Raw genomic sequence first — 17,316 nt, 5'->3', positions numbered from 1 at the left:
GTCTTGTTTTGTGCATTGTATTTATTTCTATTTGTAATGTCTGGTTTGTTACATTTGATGTTCAATCACAAATTGGGAAAATAATTCCTTGCTACTGAAGGCTGAATGTTTTTGATTGTGTATTTGGGTTTCTTGTGGGAATAATTTAATTCATAAGGCTATTTGGATGATGGCCAGTACTTTGAAGTTAATTGATTTGAAAAGGCTGCTATGCTACCATACGGCCACTAGGTGTCGTCTGGTACCAATGTTCATCAGGCCTAGTGTGGTCTATCGGCACCAGATCTCTGCATCCAAATAAGGCGATGTACAAGAAACGTATTAGTTCTGATGGTGTTTGGGTTAAAATTGATTTAATCGTGACATGAACAGTTTAAACTGAAAACTTGAAACTCAAGAAAGGTGTGGGTTGTAGAGTTTCCGGAAGCATTTCCTTTAAAGAGTCACTTCCGGTAACATTTTCAGGGTAAAATAAATCTTAAAAGAAATACAAGTATATGGCACCATCTTACAAAACAAAACTTTAAATTAACTTGTTTAAAAATGAGCATGATCAGTTTCTATTCAAGTAAATTGCTAATGACTTTTATTCTGGTGTGTTTAAATCACAATAAGTCTACAGACTATCTGTCCATGCTAAAAAGGCAGAAGAGCAATATGGTGTGTGTGTGTGTATATACAGGTCCTTCTCAAAATATTAGCATATTGTGATAAAGTTCATTATTTTCCATAATGTCATGATGAAAATTTAACATTCATATATTTTAGATTCATTGCACACTAACTGAAATATTTCAGGTCTTTTATTGTCTTAATACGGATGATTTTGGCATACAGCTCATGAAAACCCAAAATTCCTATCTCACAAAATTAGCATATTTCATCTGACCAATAAAAGAAAAGTGTTTTTAATACAAAAAACGTCAACCTTCAAATAATCATGTACAGTTATGCACTCAATACTTGGTCGGGAATCCTTTGGCAGAAATGACTGCTTCAATGCGGCGTGGCATGGAGGCAATCAGCCTGTGGCACTGCTGAGGTCTTATGGAGGCCCAGGATGCTTCGATAGTGGCCTTTAGCTCATCCAGACTGTTGGGTCTTGAGTCTCTCAACGTTCTCTTCACAATATCCCACAGATTCTCTATGGGGTTCAGGTCAGGAGAGTTGGCAGGCCAATTGAGCACAGTGATACCATGGTCAGTAAACCATTTACCAGTGGTTTTGACACTGTGAGCAGGTGCCAGGTCGTGCTGAAAAAACAAATCTTCATCTCCATAAAGCTTTTCAGCAGATGGAAGCATGAAGTGCTCCAAAATCTCCTGATAGCTAGCTGCATTGACCCTGCCCTTGATAAAACACAGTGGACCAACACCAGCAGCTGACACGGCACCCCAGACCATCACTGACTGTGGGTACTTGACACTGGACTTCTGGCATTTTGGCATTTCCTTCTCCCCAGTCTTCCTGGCACCTTGATTTCCGAATGACATGCAGAATTTGCTTTCATCCGAAAAAAGTACTTTGGACCACTGAGCAACAGTCCAGTGCTGCTTCTCTGTAGCCCCGGTCAGGCACTTCTGCCGCTCTTTCTGGTTCAAAAGTAGTTTGACCTGGGGAATGCGGCACCTGTAGCCCATTTCCTGCACACGCCTGTGCACGGTGGCTCTGGATGTTTCTACTCCAGACTCAGTCCACTGCTTCCGCAGGTCCCCCAAGGTCTGGAATCGGCCCTTCTCCACAATCTTCCTCAGGGTCCGGTCACCTCTTCTCGTTGTGCAGCGTTTTCTGCCACACTTTTTCCTTCCTACAGACTTCCCACTGAGGTGCCTTGATACAGCACTCTGGGAACAGCCTATTTGTTCAGAAATTTCTTTCTGTGTCTTACCCTCTTGCTTGAGGGTGTCAATAGTGGCCTTCTGGACAGCAGTCAGGTCGGCAGTCTTACCCATGATTGGGGTTTTGAGTGATGAACCAGGCTGGGAGTTTTAAAGGTCTCAGGAATCTTTGCAGGTGTTTAGAGTTAACTCGTTGATTCAGATGATTAGGTTCATAGCTCATTTAGAGACCCTTTTAATGATATGCTAATTTTGTGAGATAGGAATTTTGGGTTTTCATGAGCTGTATGCCAAAATCATCCGTATTAAGACAATAAAAGACCTGAAATATTTCAGTTAGTGTGCAATGAATCTAAAATATATGAATGTTAAATTTTCATCATGACATTATGGAAAATAATGAACTTTATCACAATATGCTAATATTTTGAGAAGGACCTGTACACTGCTCAGAAAAATAAAGGGAACACTCAAATAACACATCCTAGATCTGAATGAATGAAATATTCTCATTGAATACTTTGTTCTGTACAAAGTTGAATGTGCTGACAACAAAATAACACAAAAATCATCAATGGAAATCAAATTTATTAACCAATGGAGGCCTGGATTTGGAGTCACACACAAAATTAAAGTGGAAAAACACTACAGGCTGATCCAACTGTGATGTAATGTCCTTAAAACAAGTCAAAATGAGGCTCAGTATTGTGTGTGACCTCCACGTGGCTGTATGACCTCCCTACAACGCCTGGGCATGCTCCTGATGAGACGGTGGATGGTCTCCTGAGGGATCTCCTCCCAGACCTGGACTAAAGCATCCGCCAACTCCTGGACAATCTGTGGTGCAACGTGATGTTGGTGGATGGAGCGAGACATGATGTCCCAGATGTGCTCAATCAGATTCAGGTCTGGGGAACGGGCGGGCCAGTCCATAGCTTCAATGTCTTCATCTTGCAGGAACTGCTGACACACTCCAGCCACATGAGGTCTAGCATTGTCCTCCATTAGGAGGAACCCAGGGCCAACCGCACCAGCATATGGTCTCACAAGGGGTCTGAGGATCTCATCTTGGTACCTAATGGCAGTCAGGCTACCTCTGGCGAGCACGGCCCTCCATGTACTGAGAAGTGGTCTGTGGTCCTCACCTGCAGAACCACTCCTTTATTGAGCGTCTTGCTAATCACCAAAGATTTCCCCCTGTTGTCTATTCCATTTGTACAACAACATGTGAAATTGATTGTCAATCAGTGTTGCTTCCTAAGTGGACAGTTTGATTTCACAGAAGTTTGATTCACTTGGAGTTATATTGTGTTGTTTAAGTGTTCCCTTTATTTTTTTGAGCAGTGTATAATTCCAATAGTTGACTGTCACAGACTGCTCAGATTCAGTTTAAAAAGCAATTCTTCCAAATAATTTAAAACCTCAGTTTTTAATATAGTTCAGTTTTTTTTTACTTGAACAAACAGAGCATCGGAGTAATCTGTGTGCTAAAGCCTAATTTAAGGGACAATTAGTATTGTGTGCAGGAATGTATAGGGGTTACCAGTGAGAACTTGCCTGACTGGTTGTGCTGTACAATTAATCCGCCCCACAACAGCATATTTTTAGGTAAATAAAAATTCCACTTGAATTATCATCAGGCGGTTAAGGTTTTGTTACTTTAACCTCATCCATCTAAGTTAAACTGAAGTTTAGGTTTCGCATTGAAAATCTATCTGGGGCAATGGCTGTTTTGGATATAAGCAATATGGCTGACTGGCCAGGGCGTTATAACCCAGGATGCACAACAAGCACAAATTCAGTTGTCAGTTTCCCAACCAGTTTTCTATTGCTTCTCTGCATGTCCAATCGGCTACACAGAGATTCTGATTTAAAGCACCCAGTTACACAATAAATTAGAGGACTGGTTCACTGTTTTGGGGGTTCTGGACTCCATTTGGGCAATGGTGAGTCAGGTGGTAGGGGTTCGTCCTGTAACTGGTGGGTTGCAAGTTCAGACCCCTGCTCCATTTGTTTCAGTCAACATGTCTGTGGGTGCCTTGCCCACTGATGGTGGTCAGAGGTCCCGGTGGCATTGATTTTATGGCAGCCCCACTTCTGTCAGTCTGCCCTAGGGCAGCTGTGGCTACAATGTAGCCTACCACTGTGAATGCAAGTCCAGGCCATTTATCATTCATTTGATATCGTCTAGTTGAAAATCTAAACTGAACTGGTCATACCCACACACAGAGATTTTTAAAACACACTTTATTTCTAAAATTTATGAAACCTTTCTTCTTTCTCATTTTTTTATGACTAACTTTGATTAGGCCAGCATGGAGAGTCAAACATACAGCCAGTTCTTTAAGACATACAATGTAAATTTGCCCTTACTGTACAGTCTTTTATCCTTATTTTTATGTTTTTACGTTTGGTGGAACTGCATGCAAAAGTAGGAGCTCCTCAAAGGTGCTATCCATTCAAGAACCAAACTGCTTTGGGCATGTAAAAATGTTTAATTAAAAATTAATAAATAAAACATAGCAGGGCTATAATGCTGTTTTGGATATTATAAGATGCTAAATATACTTTAAAAACCTTTGGATCAAAATGATTATTACAAACAGTTCAGATGTTCTGTGATCCCTTAGAGGTTTAAATCATTGTTTGTTGCTAAACAAACTGCTTACAGTGGGAGTTTTTCCCTCTCGTAGTTTTATTCCGTGCTTTTATTTTGAAGGAGGTGACGCGGAAGAGGCAGTGAGTGGTCTCTGGTTCAGAATTTCCTCCGCCGCGGCGTTTCACTCCCATTCACAGGAGACTGGCCCAGCCAACCACTAGTGAAACGGTAAGACTACTCAAAACAGCATCCTACATTCACTTTTATCGACTTAATTTAACGTACACGCTATCAACTTCTTATTGCTTGATTTCTAATGTTTTAGTTCGGGACAGAACTATATATATTTTTTTAATTTAACGAATATTTTTGAACGGAACTAATTGTTTGCCGAAACGCAAGTTTCCATCGAAAGAATTGTAGTTTTCTATCTCAATTTAAGACGATATTGTGTCATCATCGGTGTTTCAAACTGTTGGAATTAAGTTTATCGGTGAGTTACTAAGTTATCCGCCCTGAATGAGGAGTGCACCCTCGCTTGTCAGTTGTGAATTTCCGGGTATAGACGGTTAGGTTAGTGTGCCTTCTGAATATAACTATAAACTTGGATCGTATGCATCAACTAGTACGCCATTAAAAGTATGGCTAAAGTGGCTAAATTAGCTTACTTTAAGAAACAAATGCGTGTGTAACGCCATTAACATGTGGTTGGCTGTACCAGGAACATTTCTATTCACTTCCTGGAACTCAGATTTCTTTAAATTTGATTCAGTTCACACCTTAAACCAGACTCCATTTTGGCCTTTTTATTTTTTATTTTTAAGTTCTCTCCAGTCAAGTGCACGCTGTGGACACTTACTCAGCTCAAATTCTGTCTGTCTGTCTGTTTGATTGAGGGATTGTGAGGGATTTGTATAAGAGATCATCCAAAACGTGAATCCTCCCTTTTCCTTCCTGCTGAGGAATAATGGTCTGGAGAAACATTGTTTGTTTGTTTTTTAGCTCGTCCGGAAGTCTGTTTGTACATATTTTTGTTGTTCATTCACTTTTTCATTTTTTACTTCCGCTCAGCTTGAAAATCTGCAAGGTCGGATGTCTTGCTGAGCCTTTCCTTTCCTCTCTGGTGATAGCTGATAAGCCTAAAGAGGTTGATTTAAGCAGGGAAAAAAGCTTTTTATTTATAACAAAAAGGTCTAAACTTCCCAGCGGTTCATAGTAAGGAATGCTACGGTCAGAACCAAATCCAAAAAGTTAAAGTTTAAAAGTATCGATGAACCGATCAAGCTTTTCCTGCCCAATATATATTAAAAGCCGTTTCTGATTATTCTAAGAACTGCCACACATAGAAGTAAAATGTGCTTCAGGTTCTTTCGTAGAGTTTGGAGATTTGAATCTGACAGGAATCGAGGAAAACAGGCCAATGAATTAGTGCTTCTCTATTTAAAAGCATGTTGCTCTTGCTTCTCTGGGCTTGCTGCAGCAAACATTTCCTCCCTCATCCTCGCCTGTCAGAACAGCTCTCTTCTCTTTAGTTGCCTCTCTAAACAGCCATGTCAATGACCTGTTTCTGCTCAGTCTCGCAGGGGAAAGAATGCAGGTATGATGAACTCCCTCTCGTAAGTAAAGTGAAGCGTCTGTCCTCCTTATGTTAGACCAGCTCGACAGCTAGAAAAAGGGCTGTTGTTCGTTGTGTTCTGCAGCTTTGATAAGCAGTTACAATCTGTAATAAAACTCTTGTAGTTCTGGGGGTATTATGTCAATATTTTAAGATGAAATAATTTGTAGCATGGTTTTTATATTTTTCATTTGTTTTTCACATGAATTTAAAGTTGTTGCGGGTCTTCTAGTTTGCACCTGAGCTCTCCCATCTTCTCCATGTTTTCTGCAGCTGTATGCAGGAGATATTCAGCAGCTATTAGTTCTGGGCCTTTCTATGTGTTCTTAAGATGTTTTGCATCTTCAGCTCCCACAACTCTTTCTATGTTGATTTATTTATTTTTTCTGCAATTGGTCTCTTTGCTACAGATGCAATGCAGTTATCAAGTCACTTTGACCTTCTCTTAGTTGTTCATAAATACCCTGTCCCTTTTTTTCTTCACCTCCTGGTCTGTTATATTGCATCAGTTCTGAGCTCTTGCTGCAACACTTCGGGAAAGCTTTGGGTAATTTTTGGTCCATAACCCTACCTTACCAGCAGACTTTTATTTACTTGTATAACCGTCTCTGCAGTTGCAATAAAAAAAAGTTAGGTTTAGTTAGTTCAGTGTTTGATAGAAGTATGAAGACGATGAGCTGTGCTTCATCTCTGCACTGCTGCGGTTTAGCAACCTAAAGGATGTGAATCATTGCGCTTCTCCTCGCATGAAAAAGGAAGTTTGCAGTTGCTTCTTGACTGCAGAAAATGGCTGCGGTGCAGCCTGACATGCATGGCTCTCTTTCTTAAATTTTTTGTCCCGCTGTTTTAGCACTAACTAATCAAACGCAGAATCTTAGATATGATTGCAGCCATGAAAACAGGTTGTGCTGCTTTGAGCAGTATTACAGAAACATAACTAGATGAAGAGACCGGAGCGCCAAGAGATATGAAAGGATCAAAGCCGCTGCAGGGCGCCAGTAAATATCATAGCATAGAGGTTCCCCGGTCACCTTTAGTGTGACAGTAATCATATTTTTCTGTTGTTTGGTGCATTTCCACTTATTATATCCAAACTCGTCTGACCAGATTCAGTATTTCAACTTCCTCTGCGTATTGCTGTATGCTGTTTGTTGCTGACATTTTATTGAAAAGCCTGAACATTAACACCTTCCCCTGCCCCCCTTCCCAGTCCTGCATGAAAGGTTGCTGTATTTAAGATTTACTTGAAATCTCATAAATGTCTGAATAAGGAAGACGGGATCATCATTCATTTAACTAGATGCCTGTCGTATATTTACAATAAATCAGAAGGCACAATAAAAAAATGGGAGCTGGTCACAAAACCTATAAGTTATATGACTGATGGTTTTATTAAAGAGAAATGAAACATTCAAGGTGGTTGCTCACCCTGTGAAACCTGAACTTTCTCCAAGGGAAGTGCTTGATTAGTATGTGTATCACTGAACACCACCTCACTGTCCTTGCATCAGCTTCACTGACACTACACCACCACGCAGGGGGTAGACTGTGACTCAGGTGACAGTCAGAGAAGTTTGGTGGTGGGCTGAACCTTGTTCCATACACTACATAAATTATCTCCAGATCAGCGCAATTATTTTTAACAGAAAGTTAAAAGTGCCTCCCGGTCCATAATTCAACCTTTCAGCAGTCTCCGCGGTGTTCCCAAGGAACCGGCCTAATCTCCAGCCTTAGCTGCTGCCAAGTCTGGCGTGTTTGGAGGTTTCTGCTGCTTCCTCAGGCAAACAGTTTGCTCTCCCCCTGCAGAGCTGTGCAGGTGATGGCTGAGACACCGAGGTTCAGCCGAACATTCAGTCCCATGACCACAGGGGCTTATTCCCAGCGGGCCGAACAATGACAGGGCCTCTTTCTGGCAACTTTAACCACAGCTCGCTTTGTGTGAGCCTGGAGAGAGAAAAACATGCCTGTCATTATAAGGGTAGTGATGTCAGCATTGTTTGACTGTTATGTGGAGCACGTGGGCCTTTTTTAAATGACTAAATCAGCAGTGTCATATTTGATTAAGAAGGCATCTCTAAATAATGCCATCATTGTGCAACCTGTTCAGATGCAATAATCATCATACAGCATAAATCAGTGCAATGTTTAACAAACTGTCTATTAGGCCAAGCAGTGATAACCGTGGGTAAAAGGTTACACAAGAATTTAAACAAGAACAAATAACTTTATTTAATGGCTTTTATTTTAAACAGAACTGCAACCATGCTGTAGCCAAATACCATTTTGATTAGTGAAAATTTATGGTTATTTTGATAAAGAACGTATGTGAAAATAGACACCTACTAAATTTAGTTTTATTTCAAAATTCTGACAGATTATTATAGCCGCCTTTTTTCCTGCTCTGCTCTTCAGAGTAACACATTTATCACCAGGTAACGGTTGGTTTATTAGTTAAGCTATCTGCTGTGGTACCTAGCCTGCAGTCGGCTGCTTAACAGAAATGCTGGTTTTAACTTGCAAACTTTATTTTTCAATCACTGTCATTTGAAACCGAGTGGAGCGTGTTGCTCTTTTTGTTTCCTAAAAAGATGAAACTGCATAATCAGTTGTAGTCTTCTTTCAGCCAGCTAACCAGCTGTGTGCAGCTTGACAGAATCCAGCTCTTTCTCCAGCGTTTTATTAAAACGCCCGATAATGTGGTTTAAATACATTTGTTTCTGTTTCATATTCTATCTTGTCAGATTGTGGTTATTTTAACAAGAAAAAAGCAAAAAATGTCTTAAAACACTTAACATAATTTTGGCTCAATAGTCCATCAACATTTAAATTTAATTGGGGAAGTCCTAACCCAAAGAGTGAACTCTTTAGTAGTTTCCAGTAGAGCATTGTGTGTTTTGTTTGACTGAGCACTTCCTGCTTTGGGACAGCTTGGTATGCTGCAGTGTGTTGCTGCAAGAAGATCAGGCAGAGGAAGCAAGAAAATGGAGGGAAAAAACTTGCTCCCCTGGCATTTGAAGAACGACGTCACAGCACGGCTGAGATATCTGGTCCTGGTTTCCCTTGAAACCTTCTAACACAGCTGACCAGCCCAAACATGCAGTCGTTTTCAAAGGAATTTGAAAGGAACCCTTTCTGGGTGCGCTGAGGCCCTGAGTTGGGAAAACTGAGCTGCGTTTAGAGCTGCTAATAGCCAGATGTCTGTGGAGGGTTAGGTGCAGATGAACAGCAGTGAGCGAGCTTTGAGCTTCTTAGTGTCCACCTCCATTGAGCAGGTGCGGCCGGCCTCATCAGCCCCATCGGTCAGGACTCTATGTCCTCCGAGAGTTTAGGTGTCTGTTTGCGTTTGCCTGTCTGTGTTTGGTAAAGGACGACTGGGCTGTCAACCAGATTGAGTTACTGGTTGAAATTATTATTATGCCTTTTTATAGGAAGAATCATTTGTAACAGATGATGAAACTGTTTGCTCTGATACCTTCCTCTTTTGCTTCAGAGCAGTTCCACTCCGCGCTGATGTTCTTCTCCCATTTTTAGTTATTTATAGTCAGAAATGCTTCTCACTCTTGGTGATAACATCTGTAAGAGCCTTCATTTTTTTAGATGCTTGACTCATGTAGCAACTATTGAAAGCTTGAAAACCTTCCTGTTGAGACGTTCCAGGGCGTTCTGCTTGTTAGTTGAAGGGAAGACAACAGATAATTATTCTGTCAGATTATGTTTTTTATAGAGTGTCACTTCTTCAAATTAGGAAAGAAATTAGTCTATGCTGCGATTTTGCAACTGCCTCTGTAACGACTTATCTGACAGGCTGTCGGTTTCAGGACTTGAACCAGAATAAGTGAAGATCAGAGTTATGGTTTTTCTGTAATCCAGCTGCTTTTTGCAGATGTTGCTTGGCTCTCTTAAGGCTTTGCCTTGCATGTGTGCACCAGCTGTTCTCCCACTCCTTTTTTACCTTAACCAGGGTAAAAAGATGTGCGCCAATCATGGTTTTTCTGGCCAATACTGATTTCAGCTTTTGTGTGAGGTCTGAACTGCCAGTTCTAATGTTGGTTGACCCCTGTATTTTCCAAGAACTGTTACATATAAGAAAAAAGGCGTGCTGCGGGTTCTCTGATAGAGACGGTAGGTTTCAATTACAGTATTATCAATGGTTCAAAACTGTATCAAATTTTTGTTGGATTTTTATTAAACTCTAAAAGTGCATTAACGAACGTTCTGCTTGTTGGTCGATGCAGATGGTGAGATTTGTTATTGTAAATGGTCTGTATTTGTGTATAGCTTTATCTAGTCAGATGACCCCAAAGCCCCTAACACTACAATCAGTCATCCACCCACACATTAACATGCACACACACACCGACAGTGGTGAGCTACATTGTAGCCACAGCTGCCCTGGGGCAGGCTGACAGAAGCGAGGCTGCCATACAGTCGGCGCCACCGAGCCCTCTGACCTCCATCAGCAGGCAAGGCAGTTGTCAGTTCTGATGTATTGAACGAATAGGGATTTGAATTTTATTTTTAAACCTGCCTATCTCTGTTCAGAGCCTTCGAGGAAACATTTCAGATTCTGATCTTTGATGAAATGATCTCTATCTGCAACCTGTTGATTCGTAATAACTGCCCTCCTTCCTCGCTTAATGTGTGTGATATAATAATTCACCCAGATTATCCTGTTTTAACCATCCCATCTTATGAGTAATTGTCCTAACTCTGTCTTAACTGTGTAATGCATGCGCTAATAATGCATGCCTTTGTGTGTACATACACGTGTGCTTTAAACTGCCTGCTCCTGAGGTCAAAGTTCCCAAAGGTTTCTCTGAGAATAAAGAATCCCTGACTATTGTTCAGCAGCAGTGGCTCTTTGCTCGATTACATGATATATTCCTGTTTTCTGACTCTCTTCTCCCCCTCCCCTGCCTGTTGCCACAGTCTAGCACATCATGGCAGAGCAGGACCTCACACCGGAGCAGCTGAAACAGCTCGCAGAGGCCAACGAAGAGAAGGAATCTGACATAAACTACAAACCTCCTGCCCAAAAGAGCTTACAGGAGATCCAGGAGCTGGACAAAGATGACGAGAGCCTGCGGAAGTACAAGGAGGCGCTGCTAGGCAAAGTCGCCGTGGTTGCAGGTTCGTGGTGACCTAAGTCACTGCTCCGCTTGTTTGGTCCATCAATACTGTCCATCAGTAAATGTCAGGTATTTGTTGTGAAAACAGAGCAACTAAGATTGACTTTCTCTGCCTGTGAATTATTATGCCTTCTGCTCTGACAAATCCCTGCCTTACAGAGATTCGCTTCCACTTCACAACATAAAACTACCATGTTCCATGATCCTCGTCATATAAACAAAGATGATAATACAAGAATAAACTCTAATGCCGCGTGTCAAAAGTTTCCATTTCTCTCCGCACGCCATCGCTGCAATCAGAGTTTCTGAATATGTTTAGCTTTTACTGTGTTCTGGAAAAGTATTTAGACCTTTTAAACTCTTCAAATTAAAACCACGCTGCACTGTCATTTAGATTTTATGTGATAGACCAACACATTAGTGTGTAATGGTGAATTGGAAGGAAAATAGTGCATGGTTTTCTAAATGTTTTACTAAAAATGTTGTTTTCAGTCCACTTCACTTTGGTACCCCTAAATAAAGTCCAGTAATAGATAGATTAACAAACAAACGATGTCCCATCTTGGAACTCTGTTCAAACTGCCATTAAGATAACTGATAGAATATGGCGAAACTGCCAGGACAGACGAGGAGAGCTTTAATCAATAAAGCAGTCAAGAGGCCTGTGGTCACTCTGGAGGAGCTGCAGTGATGCAGCTCAGGTAGGATAATCTGTTGACAGGACACCTGTTATGTATTCCACAAATATTATAGAAGAGTGACAAAAAGACCATTTGCCACAAACTGACGGGTGCCAGAATGTCCGTCTCTAGATGGGCAGAGGTGGCAGAGACGTACCAGAAATAAAATGCAGCGCAGCGTGGTTCTAATGAATATTGACTTAGAGGAAACGACTACACACCTGATTTTCATTTGTAGATAATATTCAAAACCCTACATCTGTTATGCTTAAGCATTATAATCCTGACCTAGTTTGTTGTGGTCTATCATCATATTTCCCTATCAATACATTATTTTCTGAAAAGTAGAATTTCTTTTTGTGGCAAGTAAGCAGTCTTTAGGATATGTCTGAAGAACTGTACCGTGATGTCCAAATTATACTTCTGGACAAATACAGAAATCAGCTGTAGAAAGATGTTTCCTAATAAGTACTGTTAGAGAAAGAAAGTCAGATTAAAAGGCACAATTCTTGAGATTTTTCTTTTAAACTCGAGAGCTTTTCCTTTTACATCGCTGGTAACCTGATATGAAAAGTTCAATCATTTGTGATGCAAGAACTATTTTCTTTCCCTAGATCCTGCTGCGCCAAATGTCCAGGTGACACGGATGACCCTGCTTTGTGAAACAGCACCTGCTCCTCTGGTCCTTGACCTGCAGGGTAAGTCCTGTGCAGCTGCAGGTTTTATAGAGCACCTAGCAAACAGCAGGAGGAGCGACATTTTCTCTGCCCTCATGCCGTCATACATACTAAAGGAACTCCAATAATTGGAGACAGGGAGCAGTCCTTTCCCTCTATGCAAATTTAGGCACACAATGACCTGCTGAGTCATTAGACTGCTAATTAGTAATGAAGAGATTCTCGTGGAAGTGGGTTAATAAGCTGCTTCCTGGTGGCACATCTTGTCTCCCCTCTGTGGTCAGAATGAGGCATAACAAGGAAGGAAAGCTACTGCCTGTTTGCATTCACGGTGCCACCTGGTGGTCAGTACTGTTACCACAGCGATATAAAACCGAATGAAAATGCAGAATATTTAATATTATGAAGCTAAAGGTTTGTTCCAAATGGTCAGAATAGTCTTTAGCTAGAATTCAGTTTCTTTTACCACTGTTATTTTCTCCATTCCAGGAGACCTGGAGAACTTCAAGAAGAACCCATTTACGCTGAAAGAGGGAGTAGAGTACAGAATAAAGATCAACTTCAAGGTGAGGACAGTTTGGCGGTTGTTCTGCACTTTGTGGTGAACTTTCTTTATGTTCCTTGAAGCTGAAAACACAACGAATGCTGCTGTTTGCAGGTGAACAAAGACATCGTATCAGGCCTCAAATACATGCAGCAAACATTCAGGAAAGGAGTCAAAGGTAAAGATGGTTTTCTCTAAATTGGCTTCAAGTTGTAACTCTTCAGGTATCCATGCTGTGTAGCTCCTATCATGTCCTATTATTTAATATATAGTTACCGCCACCAGACACCTAGTGTAGGTTTGTTTATACCTGGAAACGGGTTGCAGTGCTTGGCTAAGTGGACAAATGACAAAATCCCTTCAATAGCAGTAATCTCTTTATGTAACCTGCTTCCTGTTTCAATGAGTTTTAAAACGGACGTCATTTGTTTTTATGATCCACTCCCTTCTGCTCTTTGTATTTTACACTTAATAAACCGGCCACTACATTTACCTAAAACAATAATGTGTATTTTTTTTATACTTCATTTATTTGAACAGTTTTTAACAAAAGCCTTAGGAACAAAGCTCTTCCCCATCTTTCCTTCAGTTTCTTACGTGCATGAATGAGCTAGACAACAAAGGCTCTGGGCACAGATGCTATTCCTCATCCTCAATGTTAACATGCTTTATCAATTCCAAAATCATTCTTCATGTGTGTTTGGCATCGTTTTGTTGGAACACCCACTGGTGTCCAAGTTTCAGCCATCTACCTATTGGTTTGAGATGAAGCTCAAAGATTTGGTGCCCTTCATCCAGTTTGTGCAATGCATCAACAGCCCACAGCATGATGCTGCCACTACATTTCCTGAAGGTGGGAAAATTGTAGCCAGAGGCCTAAACCTGGTCGGGTAGGACAATGAAACATTTTCTCCAGTAGCTATTTGACTTTTAGTTGATTTAAAGGTGTGGGCTTTCTAGTGGCTTCTGTCTTGCCCTGCACCCCTGAAGTCTATGCTGATATTAAAATCCCTGCCAGTGACACTGGTCTTCTGGCGTCTTCTGGTTTTTGATAGGCTTTTGTCTTGATGATTGCTGGTTTGACCCTGATCATTCTAACCATTTGACTTCCTCTCTGAATGACAGTTTGGGTCAGATGGCTAAAACCTGGGCAGATCTTGGTTTTCCTACAGGACAATGATCTGAAACACACACAGAAACGTATGAAATGAATAAAGCAGGCTAACATTAAGCTTCTGAAGTGGCCCTGAACTCAACTCTGTTGAAAATGTATAGACCATAAACAAAAGCTGGGGTTAGTGCCAGGAAACCAACACATTAAAATCAGCCCTACCATTTCTAATAAGAGTGGTCAGATATGCAGCCAGAGTCATGCCAGAAACCTGTTAATGGTGACTAGAGCGGGGTCAAAGTGTAACTCCCTAAGGAAATTTGTCCAAACATCAGTGTGGTGTATGTATATATTTGAGCTAACCTGTTAAAACCTTGAAGTCAGTATGATGTTTCCATCCTAGAAAATCAACAGTTTACATACATAGTTTAATATATTTATCCCCATGATGAATGCAAAGAAACGTATCTGGCAACTATATGCAGGTACTTCTGAAAAAATTATATTCAGAAAGGGTCATTTATTTCAGCGATTCAATTAAAAAAGAAAAACCCTTAATTTACTCAAAGCCACAATCATCAAAATGAACAGAATCTATATCATGAAGTCCACTTTTGGATTGATTTATTGAAAAAAAAAAAAAATTTCTCTAATTTATTTAGATGAATTTGTATAGAGCCCATTATAAAAGCAGATTGGGACTGTTTGGACTATGTCTGAGCAGTCAGTATGTTATCTGCTGTAGCAAGATGTTCCTTTCCTAGTATCTGGATGTTGTTTCATCTCTATTCTCTACCTGTCTCGTGTGAAGTTGATAAGTCGGACTACATGGTGGGAAGCTACGGCCCGAGACCGGACGAGGAATACGAGTTCCTCACCACCCTGGAGGAAGCGCCCAAAGGGATACTGGCCCGCGGCACCTACAACATCAAGTCCAAGTTCACAGACGATGACAAGTACGATCATCTGTCCTGGGAGTGGAGCCTCGCCATCAAGAAGGAGTGGAAAGACTGATTTTCCCACTCCGTGTCACTCACTTTCCTCTCTGTGTTTTCCAGCTTTCCTCATCCTGCTGTCATTCCATGATTTCTCTCTGCATTATGTCGTATTAAGCTTTTGCTCTCTCCGTCCATCATCCCACCCCTCCTCTCTGCTCTCGCACTTATTTTTTACCTTTTATTCAGATCATAATCATCGTCATCCCCCAGTTAATTTACACCAACCTTTTCTGATAAAGTACTAAATTATCCCAAAAAAAGAGAAGGCAAACAATGTGCAAAATCCAGATTTTTAGAAAAACAATAAAAAAAAGATGAGTATGTGATTTCCTCTGCCCTGTGTGACTGATTCTGTCTCTGCCTAATATTTTTCTTTGTTTTATGTAATCTTCATGGTCTGCCTTGCACAGCATCGTGCAGAAAGTAGTGGTGCTGCCTGCAAGCAGACATTTAGCAGTCACTGCTGGATGTAACTCTTGGACAGAGCCCAGCTAAAGCCTCTGAGCAGATTACTCATACTTGGGTCTTGTTAAACTATTTGGACTTTCAAATAGTTTGGATCTTGACTAAAATCTGCTGAGAGAACAGGGAAAACTGTTACCTCTAACCCCCTCACCAATCCCCTTTGCATTAGCTGCGGCCTGTCCTCTCCTGATCAGGTATTTTGGCTTTTTTTTAGCATCTGGGTGGCCTTAAAAATAGCTGTTCTGAAGATGTAGAACAATAGTTGAGCCATTTGCCTTCAGAGTCAGTACTATGTGAGCCTGTTTTAAGACATAACTTGTAATAGACATGCCTGGAATCAGAGCTAAGGATTTGATTTGTCTTTATTTCAGGTTTAATTAGACATACATGTTGGGTAACATCTCTTCATTCATTTCTGTGTAAGTGGTTTAAAAATCAGAAGAACTCTAAGAGTCCGGTTTGTCCCTATCACTGTGTCCTCTCGTCCTCGAACTTTCACAGCAGATCAGCGCTGAATCGAATATCGGACACGTTAAACCATTCACTGTTCTTACTTGGAGATTATTACTGCTGACTGTGCCTCCAGACGTGTCGTCTCTCTATCAGTATCCAAACCTCAGCCCTTAAACACATGATAATGGTTAGCACAGCTGGTGACACAAAGTGTTTTCTTGATTTATGCATTCCATATGCAAATGAAAATCAGTTTGGCTTCATTCAGCTTGTGTCATGGACTGATGGTTCTTCTCAGTGAGGTGGGTTTAACTCGGTTTGCTGTCTGTATTGCCTACAGTTTACGGATCTCTTGTGTTCAAATTAAAGTGTTCAAACTGGGCGCATGTGTCTCTAGTTTTTGTTCTGTGTTAATCTCCAAATTACTAAAGTTGTTTTTATTTTGATCTGATCTACTGTAACAGTGCAGTTCTTCTCAGACACATACACAAATCAAGGGCAGGAATCTCTTCTGAGATTTTACTGATTTAATGCTCTATTAAACCCATTTTCTGAAGTTATTGTACAAAATATTTTAGTTCTATATTGTTCTGAAGTTCTGAACTTATTTTTTTTTTTTCTAAATCGTTTGAAATGATCCATCTTTTAATAAGTGGTGCTGAAGGTTCTAGAAGTTTGTCTTCATGGATGAGACCAGGGTCTATTAACTTGCTGTTATTGTGATTGACTAGCTGGTAGTTTCTCATGCCATTAACTTCTCATTGGACTGACAATATGAAAGCTCAAGGGGTTGTGGGGAAGATCTACGCATGACTACAGATTTACAAATTTGGAGGAAAAGTCTTGTAGCTGTTGAGCAGTTGTGGTCAAGTTGTTGGGATGAATCTGGCAAACAGGTCAGGATGTTGAGAAGCAACCTTGCAACCACCAAGACTGGTTTCCTGACATGAAATGGAAGATCATTGCCCAGGACTGGAAAGGTCCTGAGTCTTGCACCTAAATGGGAATCTGCAGCTCCCCCCGTGGACAAGCTAAATGTCTTCCCTCGAAAACTGTCACAGGTTGATTTTGCCACATTGGTGTCTTTAGAGCAGTCGAGGTAAGGCTGTGAAAACCAAGGACACTGTAGCAACTGACAAGTATGGTAATGGCAGCATCATGCTGAGAGGCAGTTTGATTGCCAGTGGTACTAATGCATTGCAAAAAG

At 40.9% G+C, this 17,316-nt stretch overlaps 1 protein-coding gene across 1 annotated transcript; it reads left to right on the top strand.

Annotated features, from left to right (window-relative positions):
* The first annotated feature begins 4,531 nt into the window (after positions 1-4,531).
* LOC124864232 (rho GDP-dissociation inhibitor 1-like) lies at positions 4,532-16,491 on the top strand. Its single transcript, XM_047358917.1, has 6 exons — positions 4,532-4,665; positions 10,982-11,182; positions 12,476-12,559; positions 13,028-13,104; positions 13,197-13,260; positions 15,005-16,491. Exons 2-6 carry the CDS (start codon positions 10,993-10,995, stop codon positions 15,205-15,207), a joined length of 618 nt encoding a protein of 205 aa, XP_047214873.1. The 5' UTR covers positions 4,532-4,665; positions 10,982-10,992; the 3' UTR covers positions 15,208-16,491.
* The last annotated feature ends 825 nt before the right edge of the window (positions 16,492-17,316 follow it).

Source organism: Girardinichthys multiradiatus, chromosome Y (assembly GCF_021462225.1).
Source record: "Girardinichthys multiradiatus isolate DD_20200921_A chromosome Y, DD_fGirMul_XY1, whole genome shotgun sequence".
In the NCBI taxonomy this organism is placed as follows: Eukaryota; Metazoa; Chordata; class Actinopteri; order Cyprinodontiformes; family Goodeidae; genus Girardinichthys; species Girardinichthys multiradiatus.
Note: the sequence above shows the minus strand (reverse complement) of the source record. Positions and strands in the feature narration are given on the sequence as shown.

Bases quoted from the DNA above. Each gene is read 5' to 3' on its own strand.
- LOC124864232 (XM_047358917.1), top strand. From the start codon at position 10,993: ATGGCAGAGCAGGACCTCACACCGGAGCAGCTGAAACAGCTCGCAGAG. The intron at 11,183-12,475 runs GTTCGTGGTGAC...TTCTTTCCCTAG, and splicing joins CAAAGTCGCCGTGGTTGCAG to ATCCTGCTGCGCCAAATGTC. The intron at 13,105-13,196 runs GTGAGGACAGTT...TGCTGTTTGCAG, and splicing joins GAATAAAGATCAACTTCAAG to GTGAACAAAGACATCGTATC.